The sequence below is a fragment of the Piliocolobus tephrosceles genome, chromosome 9 (assembly GCF_002776525.5).
Source record: "Piliocolobus tephrosceles isolate RC106 chromosome 9, ASM277652v3, whole genome shotgun sequence".
NCBI lineage: Eukaryota > Metazoa > Chordata > Mammalia > Primates > Cercopithecidae > Piliocolobus > Piliocolobus tephrosceles.
This window is the reverse complement of record NC_045442.1, coordinates 12,797,617-12,819,486: the sequence shown is the minus strand read 5'-3', so window position 1 is coordinate 12,819,486 and position 21,870 is coordinate 12,797,617. Positions and strand designations below refer to the sequence as shown.

Below are 21,870 nucleotides of genomic sequence, written 5' to 3'. Positions count from 1 at the left end.
GATTCATCCAAGAGTATAAGGAAGAGCCAGGGCTTGAGCCCAGGTTTCTTTAATTGCAGAAACCACAGTTAACCATCATACTTTTCTCTCTTGTCAGGGTTTATTTAATATAAGAGACAAAAACAAAACTGTGTAAAGAAAAATGGATAACCCTAGTTAATGAGCTCTACTAGATTGCTTATTTGAGGATCAGCTATAATAAACCTTCTGAATCTCAAAAAGCATAAATTCCCATGTGTATAAAAGCTTAGAAAAGTGTTTCTTCAAATTGTATGTGTATTAGTGTAAGTTTTAAGATCTTTCTGTGAAAAATCTATTCCTGGAATTAAGCAAGGTTTTTGAGCACATGAGGTTAGGCCCATTTTTTTAAAATAAGGAAGTGGACCAGAGAAATTCATTCTTTTTTGTTTGTTTGTTTAAGCACATAGCTTGGGTTTCTTTTATAAAAGATAAATGTTGTTAAGTGATTAAAGTCTTGAGAAAAGACTTTTCTTGCAAAGTGCTGGAACTCCCACTGAATTAATGATCTTCCATGATGTCATTTTGAAAGGTACAAGTAACGGTTCTGTCCTGGTGTACCATCTCACCAGTGGTCTGCTACACAAGGAGTTAAGCATCCACTCATGTGAAGTCAAGTAAGTATGTCATCGTGATGGTGACATCACAAACATCATATCAGAAAAAAAATTCTCGTAGACTTTTCTACATTCAGTACTCCATAATGATATCTGCAGTGGTGAGTATTTGAAAAGTTCAAATAATATTCATGTCCAACTAACGGCTATGTTAATCAAGAATGATAACTAATTGTTTGTTGTCTAAAGAACATAAGCAGTAGAGAATGTTTTATCTTTTATTAGGTTGTTGCAAAAGTAATTGTGGTTTTTGCAATTTTAATGGCAAAAAACAGCTATTTTTGTACCAACTTATATTGTTGCATCTCATTGATTTCTCCTAAGGGCCAGGCTGTTTTCTCACTGGATGTCCTTATGTTGCCTTGTTCATGTTTTATTTATTTATTTATTTATTTTGCTCAAAATTATTATCTTTCGTTATTTTTAATTTTTTTTTACTTTTAAGTTCCGGGATACATGTGCAGAACGTGCACATTTGTTACATAGGTATACGTGTGCCTTGGTGGTTTGCTGCACCTATTAACCTGTCACCTTGGTTTTAAGCTCCACATGCATTAGCTGTTTGTCCTGATGCTCCCCCTCCCCTCAGATGCCCTCTGCCGACAGGCCCTGGTGTGTGTTATTCCCCTCCCTGTATCCATGTGTTCTCATTGTTCAACTCCCACTTACGAGTGAGAACATACGGTGTTTGGTTTTTCTGTTCTGTGTTAGTTTGCTGAGGATGATGGCTTCCAGCTTCATCCATATCCCTGCAAAGGACATGATCTCATTCCTTTTTATGACTGCATAGTATTCCGTGGTGTGTATGTACCACATTTTCTTTCTTTTTTTTCTTTAATTTTACTTTAAGTTCTGGGATACATGTGCAGACTGGTCAGGTTTGTTACATAGATATACATATGCCATGGTGGTTTGCTGCACCTGTCAACCCGTCATCTAGCCCGGAATGCATTAAATATTTCTCCTAATGTTCTCCCTCCCCTTGCCCCTCAACCCCCAACAGGCCCCAGTGTGTGATGTTCCTTTCCCTGTGTCCATGTGTTCTCATTGTTCAACTCCCACTTATGAGTGAGAACATGCAGTGTTTGGTTTTCTGTTCCTGTGTTAGTTTGCTGAGAATGATGGCTTCCAGCTTCATGTCCCTGCAAAGGACATGAACTCCTTCTTTTTTATGGCTGCATATTTTTCATTTCTATGATGATCCATCAGTAGGACTGCTTATGACAAATTCAAATAAAGTCATTTTAATTGTTAATTTGTCTTATTTATTCTTTGTTTAAACATCATCAGAACACTGCATAGCATTTATTCTTTGATTTTTAAGACCTGATCTGCTTATGAGTTCTGTGTATACAGAGCTGTCTGAGGGAAGGCTACATTGACAGAAGAGTGCTTCTTGCTTTCTGTTCCAAAATGCATACCTGTACTGTCCATAGCGTTATTCTGCTGAACACAAGGCTATTTTCCTTTTGTGTCCTATCAATGATAGATTGTAGAGTTACACATATAAAATATGAATTTCCAGTTTTTTTGTTTGTTTGTTTTTTGAGACAGAGTCTTACTCTTTCACCCAGGCTAGAGTGCAATGGTGCGATCTCAGCTCACTACAATCTCTGCCTTCCGGGTTCAAGTGATTTTTGTGTCTCAGCCTCTTGAGTAGCTAGGATTACAGGCATGTGCCACCATGCCCAGCTAAATTTTATATTTTTAGTAGAGATGGGGTTTCACCATGTTGGCCAGGCTGGTGTTGAACTCCTCACCTCAAGTGATCCACCTACCTCAGCCTCCCAAAGTGCTGGGATTACAGGCATGAGCCACTGCCCCCCCTGCCAGTTTCCAGTATTTTTTTTATGATCTTTCAGTGAAAGCATAAGAAAGGTCATTTTCTGTTTTCTGTACATTAAATGTAGGTCTTGTGTATAAAAATTCTCAGTGAACCCTTAGCAAACACATTATCCTGAGTACATGCATTTTCTTAATGGAGAAGGGTTAACTTTTTTTCCTTTCTTTTTTTTTTTTTTTTTTTTTGAGATGGAGTTTCGCTCTTGTCACCCAGGCTACAATGCAGTGGCGCCATCTCAGCTCACTGCAACCTCTGCCTCCCAGGTTCAAGCAATTATCCTGCCTCATCCTCCCAAGTAGCTGGGATTACAGGTGTATGCCACCATTCCCAGCTAATTTTTGTATTTTTTAGTGGAGACAGGGTTTCACCATGTTGGTCAGGCTGGTCTTGAACTCCTAACCTCAGATGATCCACCTGCCTCTGCCTCCCAAAGTGCTGGGATTACAGGCGTGAGCCACCGCGCCAGGCCAGGTTAACCTTTTAAGTATGACAGCTTCTGATTGTGATGGAAATCTCTGAAAAGTTTGCATTGTCTTATTGTTTCAAGTGCATTGTTGTGTGGTGCAGCCCAGGTGACTGTTTATTGCCACCTTAGGCTGTTCCTGTACAGCATCTCCCCAAATACGTTTGCGTGTAATAATAATGTCTTTAAAAACTTTGGGCTTTTGAGGTGCAGTGACAAAGGTGTCTGTTTGGACTCTTTCAGGCTGTTAGTCATCTCTTCTCTTCTGTTGCAGTGTCTGTAGCTTGCCATTCTGGCACTTCTAGTAGTCTCCACTTGCACTGCTGAATCTTCTCTCTCTCTCTTTCCCATCTACTCTTCTGTCGACATTTCCTTTTACCTTGCCTTATGTGTCTGGTGTTTCCTTTTATGGTCAACACTAACCAGTGGAAACTCTCCATTTAATCACTACTTATTCTAGGGATTATGTTAAGTATTAATACTTTGCATGCATCATTTCATTGAATCTCCACTACAATTGTATGGGGCAGGTATTGTATTTCCAGTCTACAGAGTAAGAAACTGAAAATTACAGAGTAATCTGTGAAGGAGCTAGATGGAATTCACTCTAGGCCTTTCAAGCCTCAGAGCCTGAACTCTTCACTTATCCTTACAGTACATATGCTACATCTCCTGCTGAAATACACACATAGGTTAGTAGGAATCATGTTGGCAGTAAAATTAAAATGTTGACTGAGCCAAGATTTGTGCTAAGAATTTCACACATGCTTCTGAAAAGTCAAACATGTTGTCATTTTTTTCAAACACAGAAAGTTTTAACAGCTAATTAATCAGAGGTGTATTAATTTTAAGTAAGGTTTATTATCCTGGATTAGTCAGGTTATAGATGTCACTAAATACTTGACTTATACATGCTAAGATAATATTTATGGTTGAGTAACATTGAAATTGGTTATAAGTGTTACTTGGGATACTAACTCTGAGGGATATACTACTCAGGGAGATAAATGTTGTGAATGATCATACAAAGATACTCTATTTTTACATGAATTTTTCCTCTTCATTGCCATTTTGAAAATAATTTGTATTTTATATTCAGAGATACTGGCCAAGAGAACGCTAAAATCCTGCTTTGTGTTTCAGTTAATGTAATTTTAGTATTATAATCAAAAGCCATTAAGAAAATTTCACAGAAATACAAAAACCAGCTGGGTATGGTGGCACACACTGTAGGCTCAGCTATTTGAGAGCCTGAGGCGGGAGGATCTCTTGAGCCCGGGAGGCGGAGCTTGCAGCGAGTGGAGATCGTGCCACTGCACTCCAGCCTGGGTGACAGAGTGAGACCCTGCCTCAAAAAAAAAAAAAACTCTCACGGATGTATTATAAAAATCTCTTAACTTTCTAGCAGTAAACTTAAAACATTTTAGATTTTCATGTCCAAATAAGGTTAACTTTTAGAAAGTTGTTTTCCTACCTTTTATTAAGTGTCCTTTTAAAAATCATAATCTGAAGCACTTGAAGGTTTGTGTATACTGTGCCAGGGACTCATGACAGCAGATAGTGCAACGTGTGTATGTTTTTAAAAGCTTGTTTTAACTCACAATGCTTTACGAATATCTGTTGAGTATCTTCTCTATGCTTGTAAACAGACAAAGCCTTTGAAGCTTATAATGCAATGGAAGATACTTAGAAGTAAACAAAATAGAGAGGTACATATGGATTTTCTTAGGTCATTAGTTTGTGTCTTGGTCTGGTAGGCTGAAACTACTGTAATATGACTCTCTCCCTGGCCAGATTTTAATAGTCATGTTAATACTGATGTGAATCTTGATAACTAAACTATCTTGTCATTACATTTGTAGATAAAGTTTTGGTTAGAAATAATTTTGTATGTGTTAAGTATGGTAATACAGTCTCAAATAAAAGGTCATGTTAAGATAAAAGGTTATGCTTACTTTTTAATTAATTTGTGTAATAAAATTTAGGTCTTTGGAAAACTTATTTTTCAAATAAATGAACCTTTCAAATAAAAAAGAGTATTAGTTTAACCTTTATCTCATTTCCTATTATAGGGGTATTGAATGGACAAGTTTGACTAGTTTTCTTTCTTTTGCTACCTCAACACCAAACAATATGGGATTAGTGAGAAATGAACTTCAACTGGTTGATCTTCCAACAGGTTTGTTTTTAAAGATTCAAATTGATTTGTCATATTGAATAAACATGTTGCTATTTATAAAACATGTTTGAAAGTACTTCTTTCATCATGGAGTTTTTTCTTGTATTTCATGTTTATATATTTATTCTTTTATTCTTTAATAATTGCCCTAGAAAGGCTTCATCGTTGTTTGCATGGAAATGTTGTTGGCACAAATACATGGTAAAATGGAGGACCATTAGCCTGAACAGACAGATTCATTAAAACATAGGAGGGTACCAGTTCTACTTTTAAGTGCATTGTTATATATAACCAACTTTAAAAGATCGATTTAAAAATAACTCTGTCAATGGACTTTATTAGCATCTCTGCTGAAAATTTTGGCCTTCATAGGAAACACTTAGAAAATTTATAGGTTAAGGATTGTTTTTAAATGCTCAAATTTAAAACTTGTAATAGTCTCTGGCTGAATGAATAGAGAAACTTAATTTGGGATTTTGAAGATTCTACACTAGGAAACGTCCCAATAAGGTAACTTTTTCAGAATTGTTAAAAGCCTAAAACCAGTGAATTTCAAAACGAAGAATTTGAAAATATGCAGTAGTTTCAAAGAGGTCTTTTTTTTTTAAACAAAATTGTGATGAGTTTCTTTAAAATGGTATAGCAACATGAATCATATGCAGATGATCTTAACCAATGAGAGCATGTGTATGTATGTGTAAAATGAATAAATCAAATAAATGGTTGTAAATCAAGTAAGTTGTAAACAAATGAAGTACATGGTCGCTTTTTTATAGTCTCCATATGTATTTTCAAGCTGTCAAAGATCCAGTTGTTCTTACTTCTCAGGGTATGTTACTAAGCTTTAAGGAATCATCCCCATCTTTAGTCCAGTGTTGCTGCTCTAGTCTCATTGGAAGTGACCTGCCCATTGACTCTCATTCCCAAGTTCCTAATTTGCCAACAGAGTGGTACTGGCTCTGTCTCTAGTGATCCCAGGGATAAAATGCTGTTGTCTAGTACCATTGACTAAAAAAAAAAAAGAAAAAAAGAATCCCTGTTTATTTGCTTTGGTCAGCTCAGATTCAGGACTGTTAGATAACTTAAAATCTGCTTTGCACATACGGACTTTTAAGGAACAAGGGTCTACAGTAACAGTTACTGATTTCCTTAAGTGGGATGTTTGAGTTCATAGATTATAGACTTTTATAGCCTGGGCTTCTAAGGAAAGCAGCAGACTAGTGCAGTCAGGACAGAACGTGGGCTGTTTGGGGTATAATAATAGTGAGTATAGTGAGATTCCACATGATGGAATCTCAATGAAGAGCAGGAAGACATTTAGGCCTTCAGTTGGCCTTGAATTGAGTATGTTCTCTCTTTTGTTTAATGTAGATAAAAATCTATCACAAGATGCTAAACATACAAGTTAGAATTTATGCTTTTTTTATTCACAGAAAATCATGTAGCTTCCTTTGTGGGTAACTCATTCTTTCACAGCATACATGAACACGGTAGTTATTCCCTAGTTTCCAGTTTATAAAGATGTTTTCAGAGGAACATGTTCAAAATATTTAACTAGTATTTTACACATGGGACAAGAAAATCTTAAATACATGTTTCAAGAGTTTTTCCCCACTAAGTTAGTATTTGGAAACATGAGAATGTTTGTATTAAATATTACTTTAAATAAATAGTTTCACACCAGACAATTGCTGTTCTATAGATATCTTAAAACTTAACATTGTTTTTTTAAATTTCTAAAATTGAATTACAGAATTCAAGAAACTGTGTTACAAATGAAAATGCCTTTTTACAAAATAAATATCTGAATATGTGATGTATTATTGATCATTAATTTGTAACACTTTTGAGAATATTTTTTGAACTTATGTTATTAGAAACAGCTTAGAAGCAACTGGGCACCGTGGCTCACACTGTAATCCCAGCGTTTTGGGAGGCCGAGGCAGGTGAATCACTGGAGGTTAGGAGATCGAGACCAGCCTGGCCAACATGGTGAAACCCCATCTCTACTAAAAGTACAAAAATTAGCCGGCGTGGTGGTGAGCACCTGTAATCCCAGCTACTCAGGAGGCTAAGGCAAGAAAATCACTTGAACCTGGGTGGCGGAGGTTGCGGTGAGCCAAGATTGCGCCACTGCACTCTAGCCTGGGTGACAAAGTGAGACTCCGTCTCAAAAAAAAAAAACAAAAAAACAGAAACAGATTTGAAGCAAATGGAAGAATGAATAGGAGAACAGAGGGTAGGAAGGATAGGATCGATCAAATTACATTGGTGTGGCTTCTTGTTTTTCATACATGTTTTATGCACTGTTCTCACTTTTTTAAATTTGTAATTAAAGGTAGGAGCATTGCTTTTCGCGGTGAAAGAGGCAATGATGAATCTCCCATCGAAATGATTAAAGTATCTCATTTGAAGTAAGTGTCAACCTAAAAAAAAAAAATCTATGGTGTTATCACAATGAAATCTCATGGATTTTTTTCATCTTTAAGAAAATGGGAATGTGCTGGAATGCACATAGAATCTTTTTAGTGATAGCAATAGTGATATGCAGCCCAAAGAAAATATTTTGATTACAAAATTAAGTTGCTATCACTTTTAATTCTCCACTTCTAAAAAGATGAGGTAGCTTTTGCATGAATCGTTGTTTACTTTCGGATAAAGTTCTTATGCACTTCTATCTAAGCATGGAGTTACTGAGTGAAAGAATACATTTTCTTTATGTATAATTTAAACCCATTTTGCTTCCAGAAATTGAGTTTTATTGTTTCAGGGGAAAATAACATGTAAAGCAGTATTATTAAAAATAGAAACCGGGCTGGGCGCGGTGGCTCAAGCCTGTAATCCCAGCACTTTGGGAGGCCGAGACGGGCAGATCACGAGGTCAGGAGATCGAGACCATCCTGGCTAACACAGCGAAACCCCATCTCTACTAAAAAACACAAAAAACTAGCCGGGCGAGGTGGCGGGCGCCTTTAGTCCCAGCTACTCGGGAGGCTGAGGCAGGAGAATGGCGTGAACCCGGGAGGCAGAGCTTGCAGTGAGCTGAGATCCAGCCACTGCACTCCAGCCTGGGCTACAGAGCGAGACTCCGCCTCAAAAAAAAAAAAAAAAAAAAAATAGAAACTGAATGAAAACCAATCAAAATTACAAACAAAGAGTAAGCTTTCTAAAATAGTTTTCAAACTTGTTTTGGCTTTTCTAAGATCTTTGCATTACCATATAAATTTTAGAATCAACCTATCAGTTTTACCAAAAAATCTTCCTGAGATTTTGATTGGGATTGCTTTGAACCCATCAATCAGTGTGGGGAAGAATTGGCATCTTAACAAGTTTTATAATTCATGAACGTCATGAACGTGGTGTATCTCTCCACTTATTTAGGTCTTTTAAAATTTCAGCAACATTTTGTAGTTTTCAGTGTATAAGTCTTACATATTATTTGTTAATTATATTTTGTGTTTTCTTTGATGCTTTTATAAATGGCGTTTTAAAATTTCAATTGTTTATTATTTTTATACTAAAATACAGTTAAGTTTTTGATATTGACCTTGTGCCTGGGGACCATGCTAAGCTTAGTTATTACTTCTAGTATAGATGCTTTTGTTGATTCTTTAGGATTTTCTATAGAGACAGTCTCATTTGCCAGTAAAGACACCTTTACATCTTTTTGATCTATTGGCCTTCTTTTTGCTTGCACTAATTAGGACCTCCTGTATAGTGTTGATTAGAACTTAGAACTTTGCCAGGTATCTTGCTCTAATCCTGGATCTTATGAAGAAAGCAGTCAGTCTTTCAACACTAAGTATGATATTAGCTATATATTTTTTGTATATTTACTTTAGTTGAAAAAGTTTTGTTCCTAGTTTGCTGAGCCTTTGTATCATGAGTAGGTATTGAATTTGTCAAATGCTTTTTCTGTATTCATTGACATCATCATATGGCATGTGTGTGTTATTTTGTTTTTCTTTTTGTTTTGAAGTTCACTAATATGGTGAATTACATCGATTGATATTCAGATGTTAAACCAACATGACATTCCTGGAATAAACTCTAGTTGGTCATGATGTATTACTGTTTTGACATATTGCTGGATTTGGTTTATTGATATATTATGAAGAGTTTTTATATCTATGTTCATGAAGGATATTGGTCTCATTTTTATGTAATATCCTTTGTTTTGGTATCAGGGTAATATTGACCTTGCAGAATGTGTTGTAAAGTATTCTCTCTCCTTTTTTTTTTGAATAATGAGTTTGTGTAGAATTGATATTATTTCTTACTAAATAGGAAAAATTCATTAGGCAACCCATCTGAACCTAAAATTTTCTTTGTGGAAAAGTTTTTAAATACAAATTCAGTTTTTTTCATAAATACAGGACTATTTAGATTCTCTACCTTTTTTTGAGTTTTGGTAATCGGTGTCTTTCAAGTAATCTGTCCATTTTGTTGAAGTTGCTGAGTTTATTTATTGAAATAAGTTTGTTCATCATGTCTCTATGATCAGTGATTATCTCTCCCACTCCTAATATCAATAAATTATATCAACCAATTTTATTTATTGATCTTTTCCAAGAAACTGCTTTTGGTTCATTTGATTCTTCTCTATGATTTTTCCATTTTCAATTTAATTGACTATCATACTTATCTTTTGTTCTTCTGCTTACTTCTTAAATATGCTCTTCTTTTTTTGCATAGTTTTCTAAAATAGAAACTGAGATAATTAAATTAAGATGATTCCCTAAAATGTAATGTAAAGATTTCATGCTATGTAAGCACTACTTTTCCTGTATCCTACAATTTTTGCTATGGTAATGTGTTCTCATTTTCATTCACTTTATACGCTTTGACAATTTCCATGGGATGTCATTCAGAGGTGTATTTTTTAACTTCCAACTATGTGGGTGTTTTGCCAGGTATCTTTCTGTAAATTTCTACTTTCTGTTGCGAGTCACAGGTGGTCCTGAGTGGAAGAATCTCAGTCCTTTCATACAGGGAGTACAAGGATCTTCCTACTCTTGTCACATTTCCTCTATGTCAGCCATCATTTGCTGAATAATATTTTAGTTCCTCATAATGCTTATTGAGTAATCAATGCTCAAATTATGTTTGTTGAATTGCACTCATTGACATCATTCAGTACTTCTTCCAGGCTTAACAGAAAGTGAATAAAGTGGCATTCGTTGAATACCAACTGTAGTAGGATGATAGAAACTTTACATATTTTTTCACTGAATGCCTACCATAATCTGTATATCAATTCTTTGAGGTCTGTTCCCATGTCATATGTGAGAAATTGAGCCTCAGGAGGTTCCCATGTCATATGTGAGAAATTGAGATTCCCATGTCATATGTGAGAAATTGAGCCTCAGGAGGGTTAACGTAAGTTGCAGCATCAGGGTTTGAATCTGTGTCACTCTTTCTTCCGAGTTGGACTCCTTGCCCAATTGTGTGAGACTGTATGTTCTCTCACAGGTCATCTTAAAGCTTTACCTTCTTAGGACTGTTCATCATGGGTGCTAAATGGTGGTTTAAATTGTCTATATTTAGAATGCATCAGCTGAGTTTTTCAATTTACTGAACTTTTTATTTGGTCTAATTCATGGTGAAAGTTTTGCAAAAAGGGGCTTATTTAGCAATTTTCTTTATTTTAGGCAGTATTTGGCAGTTGTATTCAAAGATAAACCCCTGGAGCTATGGGATGTTAGGACTTGTACCCTTCTTAGAGAAATGTCCAAAAACTTCCCTGCAATAACTGCTTTGGTAAGTTACAGTTTAAGAATTAAATAGTTTATTTAGGTATGTATATATGTGGTGAATGTTTTGCTTAAGCTTGAATCAAAATCATTACTGCCAATGTCATATTTTCTTGTTAAAAATGTGTGTTCAGAGAAGATGATCTAAATAAATGGAGATAACTCTTATTTTCTTGGGTGGATCAACCTAATATTATATTAGTGCAATTCCAATTGAAATTTCATTTGGATATTTTGAGGAATATGATAAACATATTGTAAAATATTTATGAAAGAATAAAGGTCCTAAATAGCTAAGTCATCCTTGAATAAAGAGGATTAAATGTGGGAGGTATGGGTGGGGTTTGCCCTTCCTACCTGATATCAATATATCTTACAAAACCATGGAAATAAAATCAGTATTGTATTGGCACAAGAATAGGAAGTGAGTCAACATAATAAAGAGCTCAGAAATAGACCCATGAATATTTGGGGACTTAATATACAGTAAAGCAGCACAAATCAAAGAGGATGGACGGACTGTGTAATAGATGGTGTTGGGAAAACTGTCTCACTTTATGGAGAAAAATACTTGTTCTCTACTTAATACCCTATATAGAAGTGAGTGTCACAGCACTAAAGACCTAAATGTAAAAAATGTAAAGCTATACAATTGAATATAACAAAATGCAAAAATATTTTTGAGGAGACATCAGAAGCTCAAACCAAAAGGCAAAAAGAAAAAAAGAAAAGAAAAAGAAACTTAATACATTTAATTAATCAAGATTAATGCTTTCTGTTTGATGAAAAATATCATTGTCAAACTTAAATACAGAAGACATTTACTAGAAACTCCTGCAAGTCAACAGTGAAAAAAAGCAGGAACCCTAGTGGAAAAATGAACAAAGTCGGTGAAGAGCTAATGAGAGGCAGAGAAACCTAAAAGGCCAACAAGCCATATAAAGGAATGTTTAGACTCATCAGTTTTCAGAGATGTTCAAACCATGATATGGATCTACCTTTTAGACTAACAAAAACTGGAAAGCCATGTAGTGTCAAGTGTGGGTGGAACATAGGGTATGGGAATCCTTGTGCATTGCTGGTAGGAATATAGACCAATGCAGCCATTCTATAAAGCACACTGGCAGCACTTGGGCAAACACAGACATCCTCTGTGTCTGCTGAGCTCTTGGTTGTAAAGGAACTCTTGCGAGGATGTTGACTGTGGTGTTTTTTGTCATTATGTGAGTTTGGAGACCATCTGCGTGTTTTTTACTGAGAGAGGAGACAGATTAACAGTTGGCTGATGCAGCCATGGAGTGTTATGTAGCATGCAGAAACAGGAGGAAGAGGACTTAAATACAGTGGAAGGAGTAAGAAACAGGATGAAATACACACACACACACACACACATATATATAAACACAATACTGTTTATGTAAATTAGAAATACATGTGAAATAACTACACATTAAGAACTTACACGTATATGAGGATATTGGGCTAAAGGTTTTACAATAGGCAGAATATAAAAGAATATATAAATAAAACAAGTGATTTTCGAGGGATCTATGGATGATAAAGGACCTTGGTTGGAGAATTGTGATTGTCTTATCCTGTGCACACAAGAGATGAAGGAGGAGGTGAGAATAGGCAATACTGTAGTTGAATTCATTATTTTCATTTTGTAAAATTTTTTAAAAATATCAAAAGGGGCCGGGCGCGGTGGCTCAAGCCTGTAATCCCAGCACTTTGGGAGGCCGAGATGGACGGATCACGAGGTCAGGAGATCGAGACCATCCTGGCTAACACCGTGAAACCCTGTCTCTACTAAAAAATACAAAAATATATATATATATATCAAAAGGTCAGACCTTTTGGAAGTTTGCCATAAAAGCTCTAATTAAAATGCATTCATTCAGCTTTTCTCTAAGTAGGTAAAATCTAAAGAACAAATTGTGGATTCATGTGCAGTAATAATAAATGATACTGGGCAGTGGTGTGTGTGCCCAGCTGTTCTGGAGGATTCTTTGACAGAAGGAAACCTAGCACTTCTCCGTTTGTCTGCCTTTGCTTTACAGGAATGGTCACCATCTCACAACTTGAAGAGCCTGAGAAAGAAGCAACTTGCTACTCGAGAGGCCATGGCCCGCCAGACTGTAGTCTCAGACACAGAGCTGAGTATTGTTGAATCATCTGTGATCAGGTACAGTACAGTGTTTTTTGACACTGTCATTTGTGCTATTAGCATCATGTCTGGGAAGTTGACAAGTGTCATCCAAAGGTGTCTGTGGTAGTAAGTTGGACTCTGCTTTTGAACATACTTAGTTTCATCTTTTAGTACAAACCCAGATTACTAAAAAGTTTATTTTATCATTTTTATGATTATACTATACTGTTTATTGTAACTAATAACAAATGCAGTAATATTCACCCATCAGCCTCTGTTAGTACATGTGATCATTCCAAGTGCCCTTCTACTCCATACACTTCAGTTCCTGAAATTCAAATGAATATAGCACAGACATAGAGATAGATCATATTATCATTTATGCACACCAAAGAAAATGTATTGGGAATCCTAAATTTGTGCACTATCCCCATCCATGCCAATCTTACAGATAAAAAGCTTCAGAGATAATGTTGGGTCACTGTACAGCCTCCCTTCTGTTGAGGAGAGTTCTACAGCAAAAACCTCTATGAAGTTTATTTCTCTTGTATTAAGTTTAGATCACCATTTTTCTCTGTCCAGGGTAAACTTCCTCTGATGTTATGACTGTTTAGGAGTGATTCGTGTTTACCCAAAATTAGTTTGGACAAATATTGGTTTCAGACTTTTCAAAAAATAGTTTTGGACCTCCTCTTAATGCATCTGTACTTTGGTCAAGTTAATTAATTATGGGTATCACTCTAGGGAAAAGGAACATCTTTATCTTATTTTTCACCATCCCAAAGCTTGCTGCAGGAGGCAGAAAGTAAATCTGAACTTAGTCAGAACATCTCTGCCCGGGAACATTTTGTATTTACGGATAATGACGGCCAAGTTTATCATCTCACTGTTGAAGGAAACTCAGTGAAAGATAGTGCTCGGATTCCACCAGATGTGAGTACAACCTTAATTAAATCTTCATCAAGAAGATTTTGTTTTGTTGGTTCCATATCCAGTGAAGACATAGTTAAGTTGGAAAACTTCAGAAAAGCCTGATGTAAATAAACTTTACTTAAGGAGATATTATCTTCGATTAAACCTGCTAGAGAATACTGCAGGAGAATAACGCTGTAACTATTTTGATTAAATGTTTACTGTGTGCTACTCATTTTTATCCCCATAATAATCCATGAGGAGTTATCTCCATTTTACCTGTAACAAAACTGAGAGAGAATAAGTAACTTTCCCAAGGTTACCCAGCTTACTTATATGGCAGAGCAGTGTTTTAAACTCAGGCCTGTCTGACTTCAGTATCTGTCTTCTTTCCATTTCAGGCATTACCCTGAAGGATTTGACTTACAATCTAGTATTATTTTTGGATAATAGTAATCAGGTTGTAAGTGTAATAGTATTATTAACATTTACTAACTTACATATTTCCTTCTTATGGCCTTGTGGAATCTGTAACTAAAGTTTTGCCATTAATCATTTGTGTCAGCATGCATCTCATAGATAGTTTTTAATAGATGGATCATGAAAATGTTTATGTTAACTAATACAGGCTATTATAATGGTTAAATGAAGGCATGAGGGGATTTTTAAAAATATGTATATTTATTTTAAATTGCTATCTAAAAATAGAATGCTCTAGTAGAATGCCAACCCCCATAATTTTATAGGTGGCTTTGGGGTCTCATAAAGTTACAATCTAGATGTTGGCTGTGGCTACAGTCTTTTGAAGTGTAACAGGGCAGAAGGATCCGTTTTCAAGACGGCTGACTCACAAGGCTATTGCACATTAATGCTGACTGTTGACAAGGGATCTTAGTTCTTCCTCATGTCCATCTTTCTGTAAGACTGCTTGAGTATCTTCATGACCTGACAACTGGCCTCTCCTAGAGCACATGATCTGAGACAGCAAGAAGGAAGTTGCAGAGTCTATTATGACCTAGTTTCAGAAGTCTCTTCAAAGGCAACTTCTTAAGTAACATTCTATTATATTGTTAGGAAAGTAGATATCTTAAAGTGTTGCTTCATGTTATACAGAATTTCATTTCTTTAATATAACTAAGTTTTTTAATTAATTTACTTTATTCTAATATTGATTTTTAAATCCAGTTTTTGTTTGGTTTCTTGACTATTACCAGAGTTTATGCAGTATTCAGTGTGTATGCTAGTCTACTAATGGTCAATTATTCAAACCACTAGAATTTTCTTACTTTTCACCATGGATACCATTTGAATTTTTATATTGTACAATAAATGCAAAAACAAGATTTCTTTTAATAGTAGTAATATTATTTAATAGCTAACATGTATTGACTATTTACTGCATGGCAGGCATTGCTTTAAGGCCTTTGCCTTTATAAATTTATTAATACTAGCAACAACTCAAATTACACGAACTTCTTTATTGACAATAAATCCAAGACAGAAAGGTTAAGTAAACATATCTCAAATCACATGCCAGTTTCAAGCTGGGATTCAAGCCCAGGCAGTCTGACTCCAGAGCCCAGGCTGCTGAGCCCTCCATGATACCGCCTCTGAGCATCTCTTAGAACTGCAAGTTCCTTTCTTATTCCTTTCTTCCTCCAAGTTAGATTGATTATAGCAGCGTTTCATTCTTATATTGTGCTTCTATATGTAACTTCTGTGCAAAGCTTTCTATGAATTTAAACTGCATATGCCTTTAGTAAACAGCATTTCTTCACCTTCATGATTCCACAGTGTTCCAAAAGGTATCAGTGAAACTCTGGATCCTTTTTTTCTATAGAAAAATTACCACACAATTAGTTATAAAAGAGCTTTAAGTTTCCCTTGGAATGGATTTAGTTATCCTTTTAAAGGCAGTGTGAGATAAGTTTGAGTAAGCTCTCTGGAAAACCTTCCCTTTAGTTCTCTCTTCTTGTTACTTTAATTTCCTTTTTTTTTTTGTTTTGAGGTATTTGTTCCTCAAAAGACATCCCCTCTCTTTAAATCTAGTTCCAGTAACTACTTAATGTCTATCAAGTTGCAATCTCTTATTTCTTCATAGTTGAAATTGATAGGCAGTGTAGCTCTTTGTTAGTGTCTGAAGTCTGTTTTAGGATTTGATGACTAAAAGCATACTAAAGCACAGCCCTTTAAATTAAGTTTTATTAAAATATTTATTTATCATTATGTCTTATACGGCATAGTGAAATGTATATGTGTTTGTTGCTGTTGTTTTCTAGGGAAGTATGGGTAGTATTACCTGCATCGCTTGGAAAGGTGATACGTTAGTTCTTGGAGATATGGATGGAAATTTAAATTTCTGGGACTTGAAAGGCAGAGTATCCAGGTATAAGCCAAGAATGAAATCTTGTTATTTTGTTTAAAAAAAAAAAAAAGAATGACATCTTGATGTGATTCCATTAGAGGCTTGCGACTTGGCAAGCAGGATCAGTAAACTCGTGGAGGTGTAGCTTGGAACCTTGGGTCCCTTCACCTAAACTTGGGAGGATGGGCCTTGAGCCAGTCATTCTTAGGAGATTGTTGTCTGCAAGGGGCTTCTGCAGAAGTCTTAGCTGACCTTAAAGGGCAGGCCCTTTCTGTCTCTACAGAATCTCACTGATCTCACTCTACATTGTATTGGTGTTTTTGTCTCTTTGTCTTCAGAGGAATACCTACACACCGAAGTTGGGTGAGGAAGATTCGTTTTGCTCCTGGTAAAGGAAATCAAAAATTAATAGCAATGTATAATGATGGAGCTGAAGTGTGGGATACTAAAGAGGTAGGCCCTCTCCATGAGGAAAAAATGTAAATGGATTGTTAGCCATAGGAACTGTGCTTTGTTAAAAAAAAAAAAAGAAAAAAAACTTCTTTCTGATTTAGAAATGAAAAGTATTTAATGAGTTTGTCAAGTTTCTCATAAATTATTTTCTTTTAAAAACTTTTACTTTATGATATTTCTGTTCTAAAGGTAACAACTCAAGATTTATTTATTTATTTTATTTTATTATTTTTATTTTTTATTTTTTATTTTGAAGTGGAGTTTCACTCTTGTCACCCAGGCTGGAGTGCAATGGTGCCATCTCGACTCACCACAATCTCCGCCTCCCGGGTTCTAAGCAATTCTCCTGCCTCAGCCTTCTGAGTAGCTGGGATTAAAGGCGCCTACCACCACACCCGGCTAATTTTTTGTATTTTTAGTAGAGACGGGGTTTCGCCATGTTGGGCAGGCTGGTCTCAAACTCCTGACCTCAGGTGATCTGCCTACCTCGGCCTCCTAAAGTGCTGGGATTATAGGCGTGAGCCACCGCGCCCGGCCAATTTATTTATTTTTTAATATTATCACTGTCTTTGAGACCTTTAAAACGCTGCCTCTTTGTGGAAGGAAGATTGCCAGAGGCTGCCCAGTTCTCAGCTTGCACTGGGCCTTTGCCACAGACTGTCTTCCTTGACCATTTAATCTAGAATAATAAACATCTTCCTTTTCTGTCTGGAAGTGATGCCCACATTCACTCTTGAAGGTTCAGATGGTGAGCAGTTTACGAAGTGGCAGAAATGTGACCTTTCGTATATTGGATGTGGACTGGTGTACGTCAGATAAAGTGATCTTGGCCTCAGATGACGGGTGCATCAGAGTCCTAGAGCTGTCTATGAAGTCTGCGTGCTCTAGAATGGATGAACAAGAGTTAACCGGTATGGAATCCTAACGATAGGGGGCTTTGAAACCTGTCTTTACTTTGCCACAAGCTGCTATATTTTGGGGAGAGAGCTGCTGCTTCTGTTTCATTTCAGTCTTATTTTCTTAGAATCTGAGTTTAAGAAAATATATTAAGTTGAAGCGTGAGTGTTTTTACTGCTGAGGTGCCGCAGTCTTCGTAACTATAGATGTCAGTTATTCCCAACTCAGGTTTTGTAAGTGCCCCTTTTTTTGACTCTTTTCTTTGGTTTGTTAACAAGATAAAAGATGTTTACATTTATAAAAATGGCTTACCCAGAATGTAGGCGAACTCATCAGAGGACATAAATCTAGTGATAAGACTGCTGGCTTTTCAATAATGGCCTGACATCTTTTGCAACCATATATCATTGAAAAGTCACTTTGGAAAGTGTTCTGGTTATTATGAATTTTGATGCCAATCTGTGACTAGTAAAATGACTAGTCAAGCAAATTAGGAGACTGCAGTATCTTGCTCTGTTTTGTATGATTGTTTTGATATTGCTTTTTACCAGAATAAAAAACGTTTTAGTAGAATATACCCCATATGTGACTCCTTAAAAAAAAGAATGAGATGATTGTGAGTGCATCCATTTATCAGTTTAAAAGGCAGCTTTTGGCTGATGAAATACAGTGTTCATCCTTGGAAGATGGTTGATCCTAATTGGAGCAGAGGAGGGAACTTCTTGCCTGAGTATTCTCCCAGCACAACTTTGGTGCACACTCCAGGCTGATACATAGAAAATTTCATGAGACTTTTCTGAACCTTTGTAGAGTCAGTATTTGGCACTTCAGACACAGTAAGGTTTTGAAAACCCGGTTTTTCTCTTTGTGCTCATGCTTGAGGCCTACCGAGTTGCTACTGATGTTAGTGGGGCTGCCTTTAGCTTACGTTAGGTGTGCTTTGGTGTTTGTCACTGCCCACCCCTGCCCACTGCTTTTGGGCACCACAACTTCGTACTGTGTAACTGACTGCCATCAGGTGAAGCCAGAATTCAAGACCTACTTTCCCACATCTGTCCTTGAGTCATTTGCCAGCTCTGGGGAAGCATCAGGATGGCCTCCTAGGAAAGGGCAAGCATTGGTATTCATTTGAAACCTAAAGGTATTGAGGAAATTGAAGGAACTTCAAGGGTGGTTTTTGAAAAAAATTAGTTACTAATTCTAGGTAAAGAAGTGTGGAACTATAGTCTACATGTTTGGAGAGCTTTTCCTTCACTTTTAATATAAAATTTGCATCTAAAAAGCTCCAAAGTCAAGGTGTAGCTTGTTCTTAAACTGACTACAGAAATGGAGTCCACCATATTAACCCATGTTCAACACCATACTTGAACATCTAGCCTGTGGCCAGATTTTAGATCACATGTTTCTTTTAAAATTTTTCTAATATATATTTTTTTAAATTATTTTCAATCTTGAATGTTATAGCCTCAGCCAGAAAGAGAAAAAAAAATCCAAATAGCAATCAGGAAAGGTCAATGCAATTGTGTATTCATTCCACAAATTGAGCTTTAAACTCAGAACAACCCTCAATAAATGTTAAAGAATGAAAACTGTGGTCGTGTAAATGTGAAGTGAGGAAAAAGACATCTGTGTGTTCACCTCCCGATTCATGGCCGATTTGGTCTTGGGGAAAAAAGCTTAATATAGTATATTTCTATTCTGAGGAGTTGGAAGTATATTTGGGGCTTACTGACATGGGATAAAAATAAAATAGGTCATAGACATTGGTATTTCCTATGTTTTCTTCAGTTCTCCTTGATAAGTAGAGAATATCATAAAATATTGATTCACATCTGTTCATTTTTTAGAGCAGCTTAGATAGGCCACTTCTTCCTCCAATAAAGAGGGCAGTCAAATTAGAAGATTAGAATTTCTGTTTTTGAGTTGGAGAACCTTTCTTATCTGCTGCCTAATTTGTCAGGGGCATAAAGTGCCATCAAAATAAATCTGAATAGTCTTTTTTAGCAGCATCTAAAAGGAATGTAAGAGTATGAGATGTGTTTAATAGCATTCTAGGATCATGCAGTTTCCACACCCTTCAAATAGTATTGACTTGATATCAGGGACTGTTCAACCTAATTTCCTCCCCAGTGTTAAAGGCCACTGCTAAGCACATTTTTCCTAAGTAAGCATATATAGGAAGAAGCTTTCTGAAATCAAATTTATGCACAAATCTTTCCTCTTCATCTGCCACAGCTTTCCACAGGCATTTTCGGTAATCTTGGGGCATTCAGAAACGTCTCACAATGACTTGCAGATGAGGGGAGGTCCAGGGATGCTAAACAACCTGCAACGATCTGGTGCAATGAAGAATTGTCCTGCCCGAACACCAGTAGTGTTCCTTAGCTCTCTTTTTCCCCGCTCATTGAATCACACTGAACAAAATCACAAAATAGGGCCTTTCCTTCCCAGACTTCCAGCTCACCTTAATGTTGCCTCTTCCAAGTGGTGGAGGAGTGAGTAACTTTTTTCTACTGCTTTACTTCTTGGCTCTTTGGTTACTGGTTTTCTACATTCCTGTCATGTAGGTAGCTAAAAACCGGGATGTTATGATTCACACCTCACATAACTTTAGCCCAGATGGAGCAGAATCTATGACAAACAGCAGTGATGGTAACTGCTTTTGCATTCTAATTGTGTAATTTTAAGAGGTGAATGAGCTCTTGCAGGTGAGTTTCTCCAGCTGTGAATTGATCACCTATTACTTTTTCGTGGCTGATCTTTACCCTTCAGAAGAAAGATTTAAATTTACTTGAGGGAGGGAGGTAGTAAGGGTCAGTTTCAGTTTGTTCATGCTCACTGGGATGCTGTCAACAATATTTTGCTTTTGGAGAAATAACATGTATTCGTTTTTAAAAATAAGATATTTCCCTCCTTTTACTCAGACTTGGTAAATGTTGTCTTGCTTGCATGATGTAAACACTCGATGCTGCTTTCTATGTGGATTCTCTTGTATCCTTTTCATTTGTTCATTGATTAAGAAATTACCACACAGCATGAGAACTTTCCTTGAACCATTCCAAGATTATTACGTATAGTTAATTTTTTTCCCTGACATTTACCATTTCCAAACATACTGTGATGTAATACCAACAACTACTACATGAATCTACATAGAACATACACATATACTATCTAAAACATGAATGGGGCTGACTTGAGAATTATATAGATTGTCATCTATGAGGGATGAATGGAAAGAAAGGTAAGTAAGCTAGCCACCTGCATCCCTTTCAGTGCTAAGTGTTCAGTGCTTCTGAAGGTAGTTAGATAAGCCTCATTTTTCCAAGATATAATCCTTCCTTTATAGACCAGATGTAAAAGAAAAGATGACTAAGTAGAAATTAAAAAAAAAAAAAAAAACTCAAAACAAAGGAAAAGCTTTAATAAGAATAAAATAAAGTGTTCAATAAGCAAAGCCAAATACAATGATTACCTGGGGGAAAGTAATTTACAAGTCACAGACTGTCTACAGAGGGGAAAAACAGATAAACAAATGACGCTTCAACATATGAAATGATACTCAACTTTATTTATAATAAGAAAAATATTTGACCTCCTACTAGTAAGGATAAAAGAAGAAAAAGAAATTTAAAAAGTAAAATTTTAAAAAGAAAAATACAAATTAAAATCGTTTCTTACCTATCAGATTCAAAAGCTTGAAAATATACTGTGTTGGCAAGGCTGTGAGAAAACAAGCACTCTCATCCATTGCTCACAGTGAGATCCCTGTAGGAAGGAATTGGGCAATATCTAACAGAGCTACATGCACATTTACCTTTTTACCCAGCAATCCCGGTGCTTAGAATTTAAGATGTACATTCATACATTTTAAGATGTACATTCATACATTGTGACCAAAATGCACACAAATTTATTCATAGCAAAATTTTGGAAAAAGCCTAACTGCTTAGCCATAGGAGATGGGTTGACTAAATTTGGGGACATGTGCAGAGTGGAATAATCTATGCAGCTGTGAAATAGTGAGGAATAGCTATATGACCTGGTGTGGAGTGATATCCAGGATATGTGTAAGTGAAAAATGCAAGTGTAAAAGAGTATGTATAGCCTGCTTGTGTGCAAAGGTGAATTTTATACATAGGTGCATGCACACATATGTTTGCTTACTAACACACACGTATACAGAATAATCCAGAAACCAATGAGAATAGTTAGAGGATG

The 21,870-nt window shown here is 36.2% G+C and overlaps 1 protein-coding gene across 2 annotated transcripts in view; it reads left to right on the top strand.

Moving 5' to 3' along the window:
• Nucleotides 1-21,870, top strand: part of WDR11 (WD repeat domain 11) — a 56,689-nt gene that overhangs the window by 21,496 nt on the left and 13,323 nt on the right. For both annotated transcript variants that reach the window (XM_023224275.2, XM_023224273.2), the window contains exons 11-19: nt 551-635; nt 5,014-5,120; nt 7,459-7,534; nt 10,772-10,880; nt 12,934-13,058; nt 13,808-13,955; nt 16,214-16,320; nt 16,638-16,752; nt 17,492-17,663. In XM_023224275.2, coding sequence (XP_023080043.1) covers nt 551-635; nt 5,014-5,120; nt 7,459-7,534; nt 10,772-10,880; nt 12,934-13,058; nt 13,808-13,955; nt 16,214-16,320; nt 16,638-16,752; nt 17,492-17,663 — 1,044 coding nt within the window. The remainder of the gene's footprint in view (nt 1-550; nt 636-5,013; nt 5,121-7,458; nt 7,535-10,771; nt 10,881-12,933; nt 13,059-13,807; nt 13,956-16,213; nt 16,321-16,637; nt 16,753-17,491; nt 17,664-21,870) is intronic.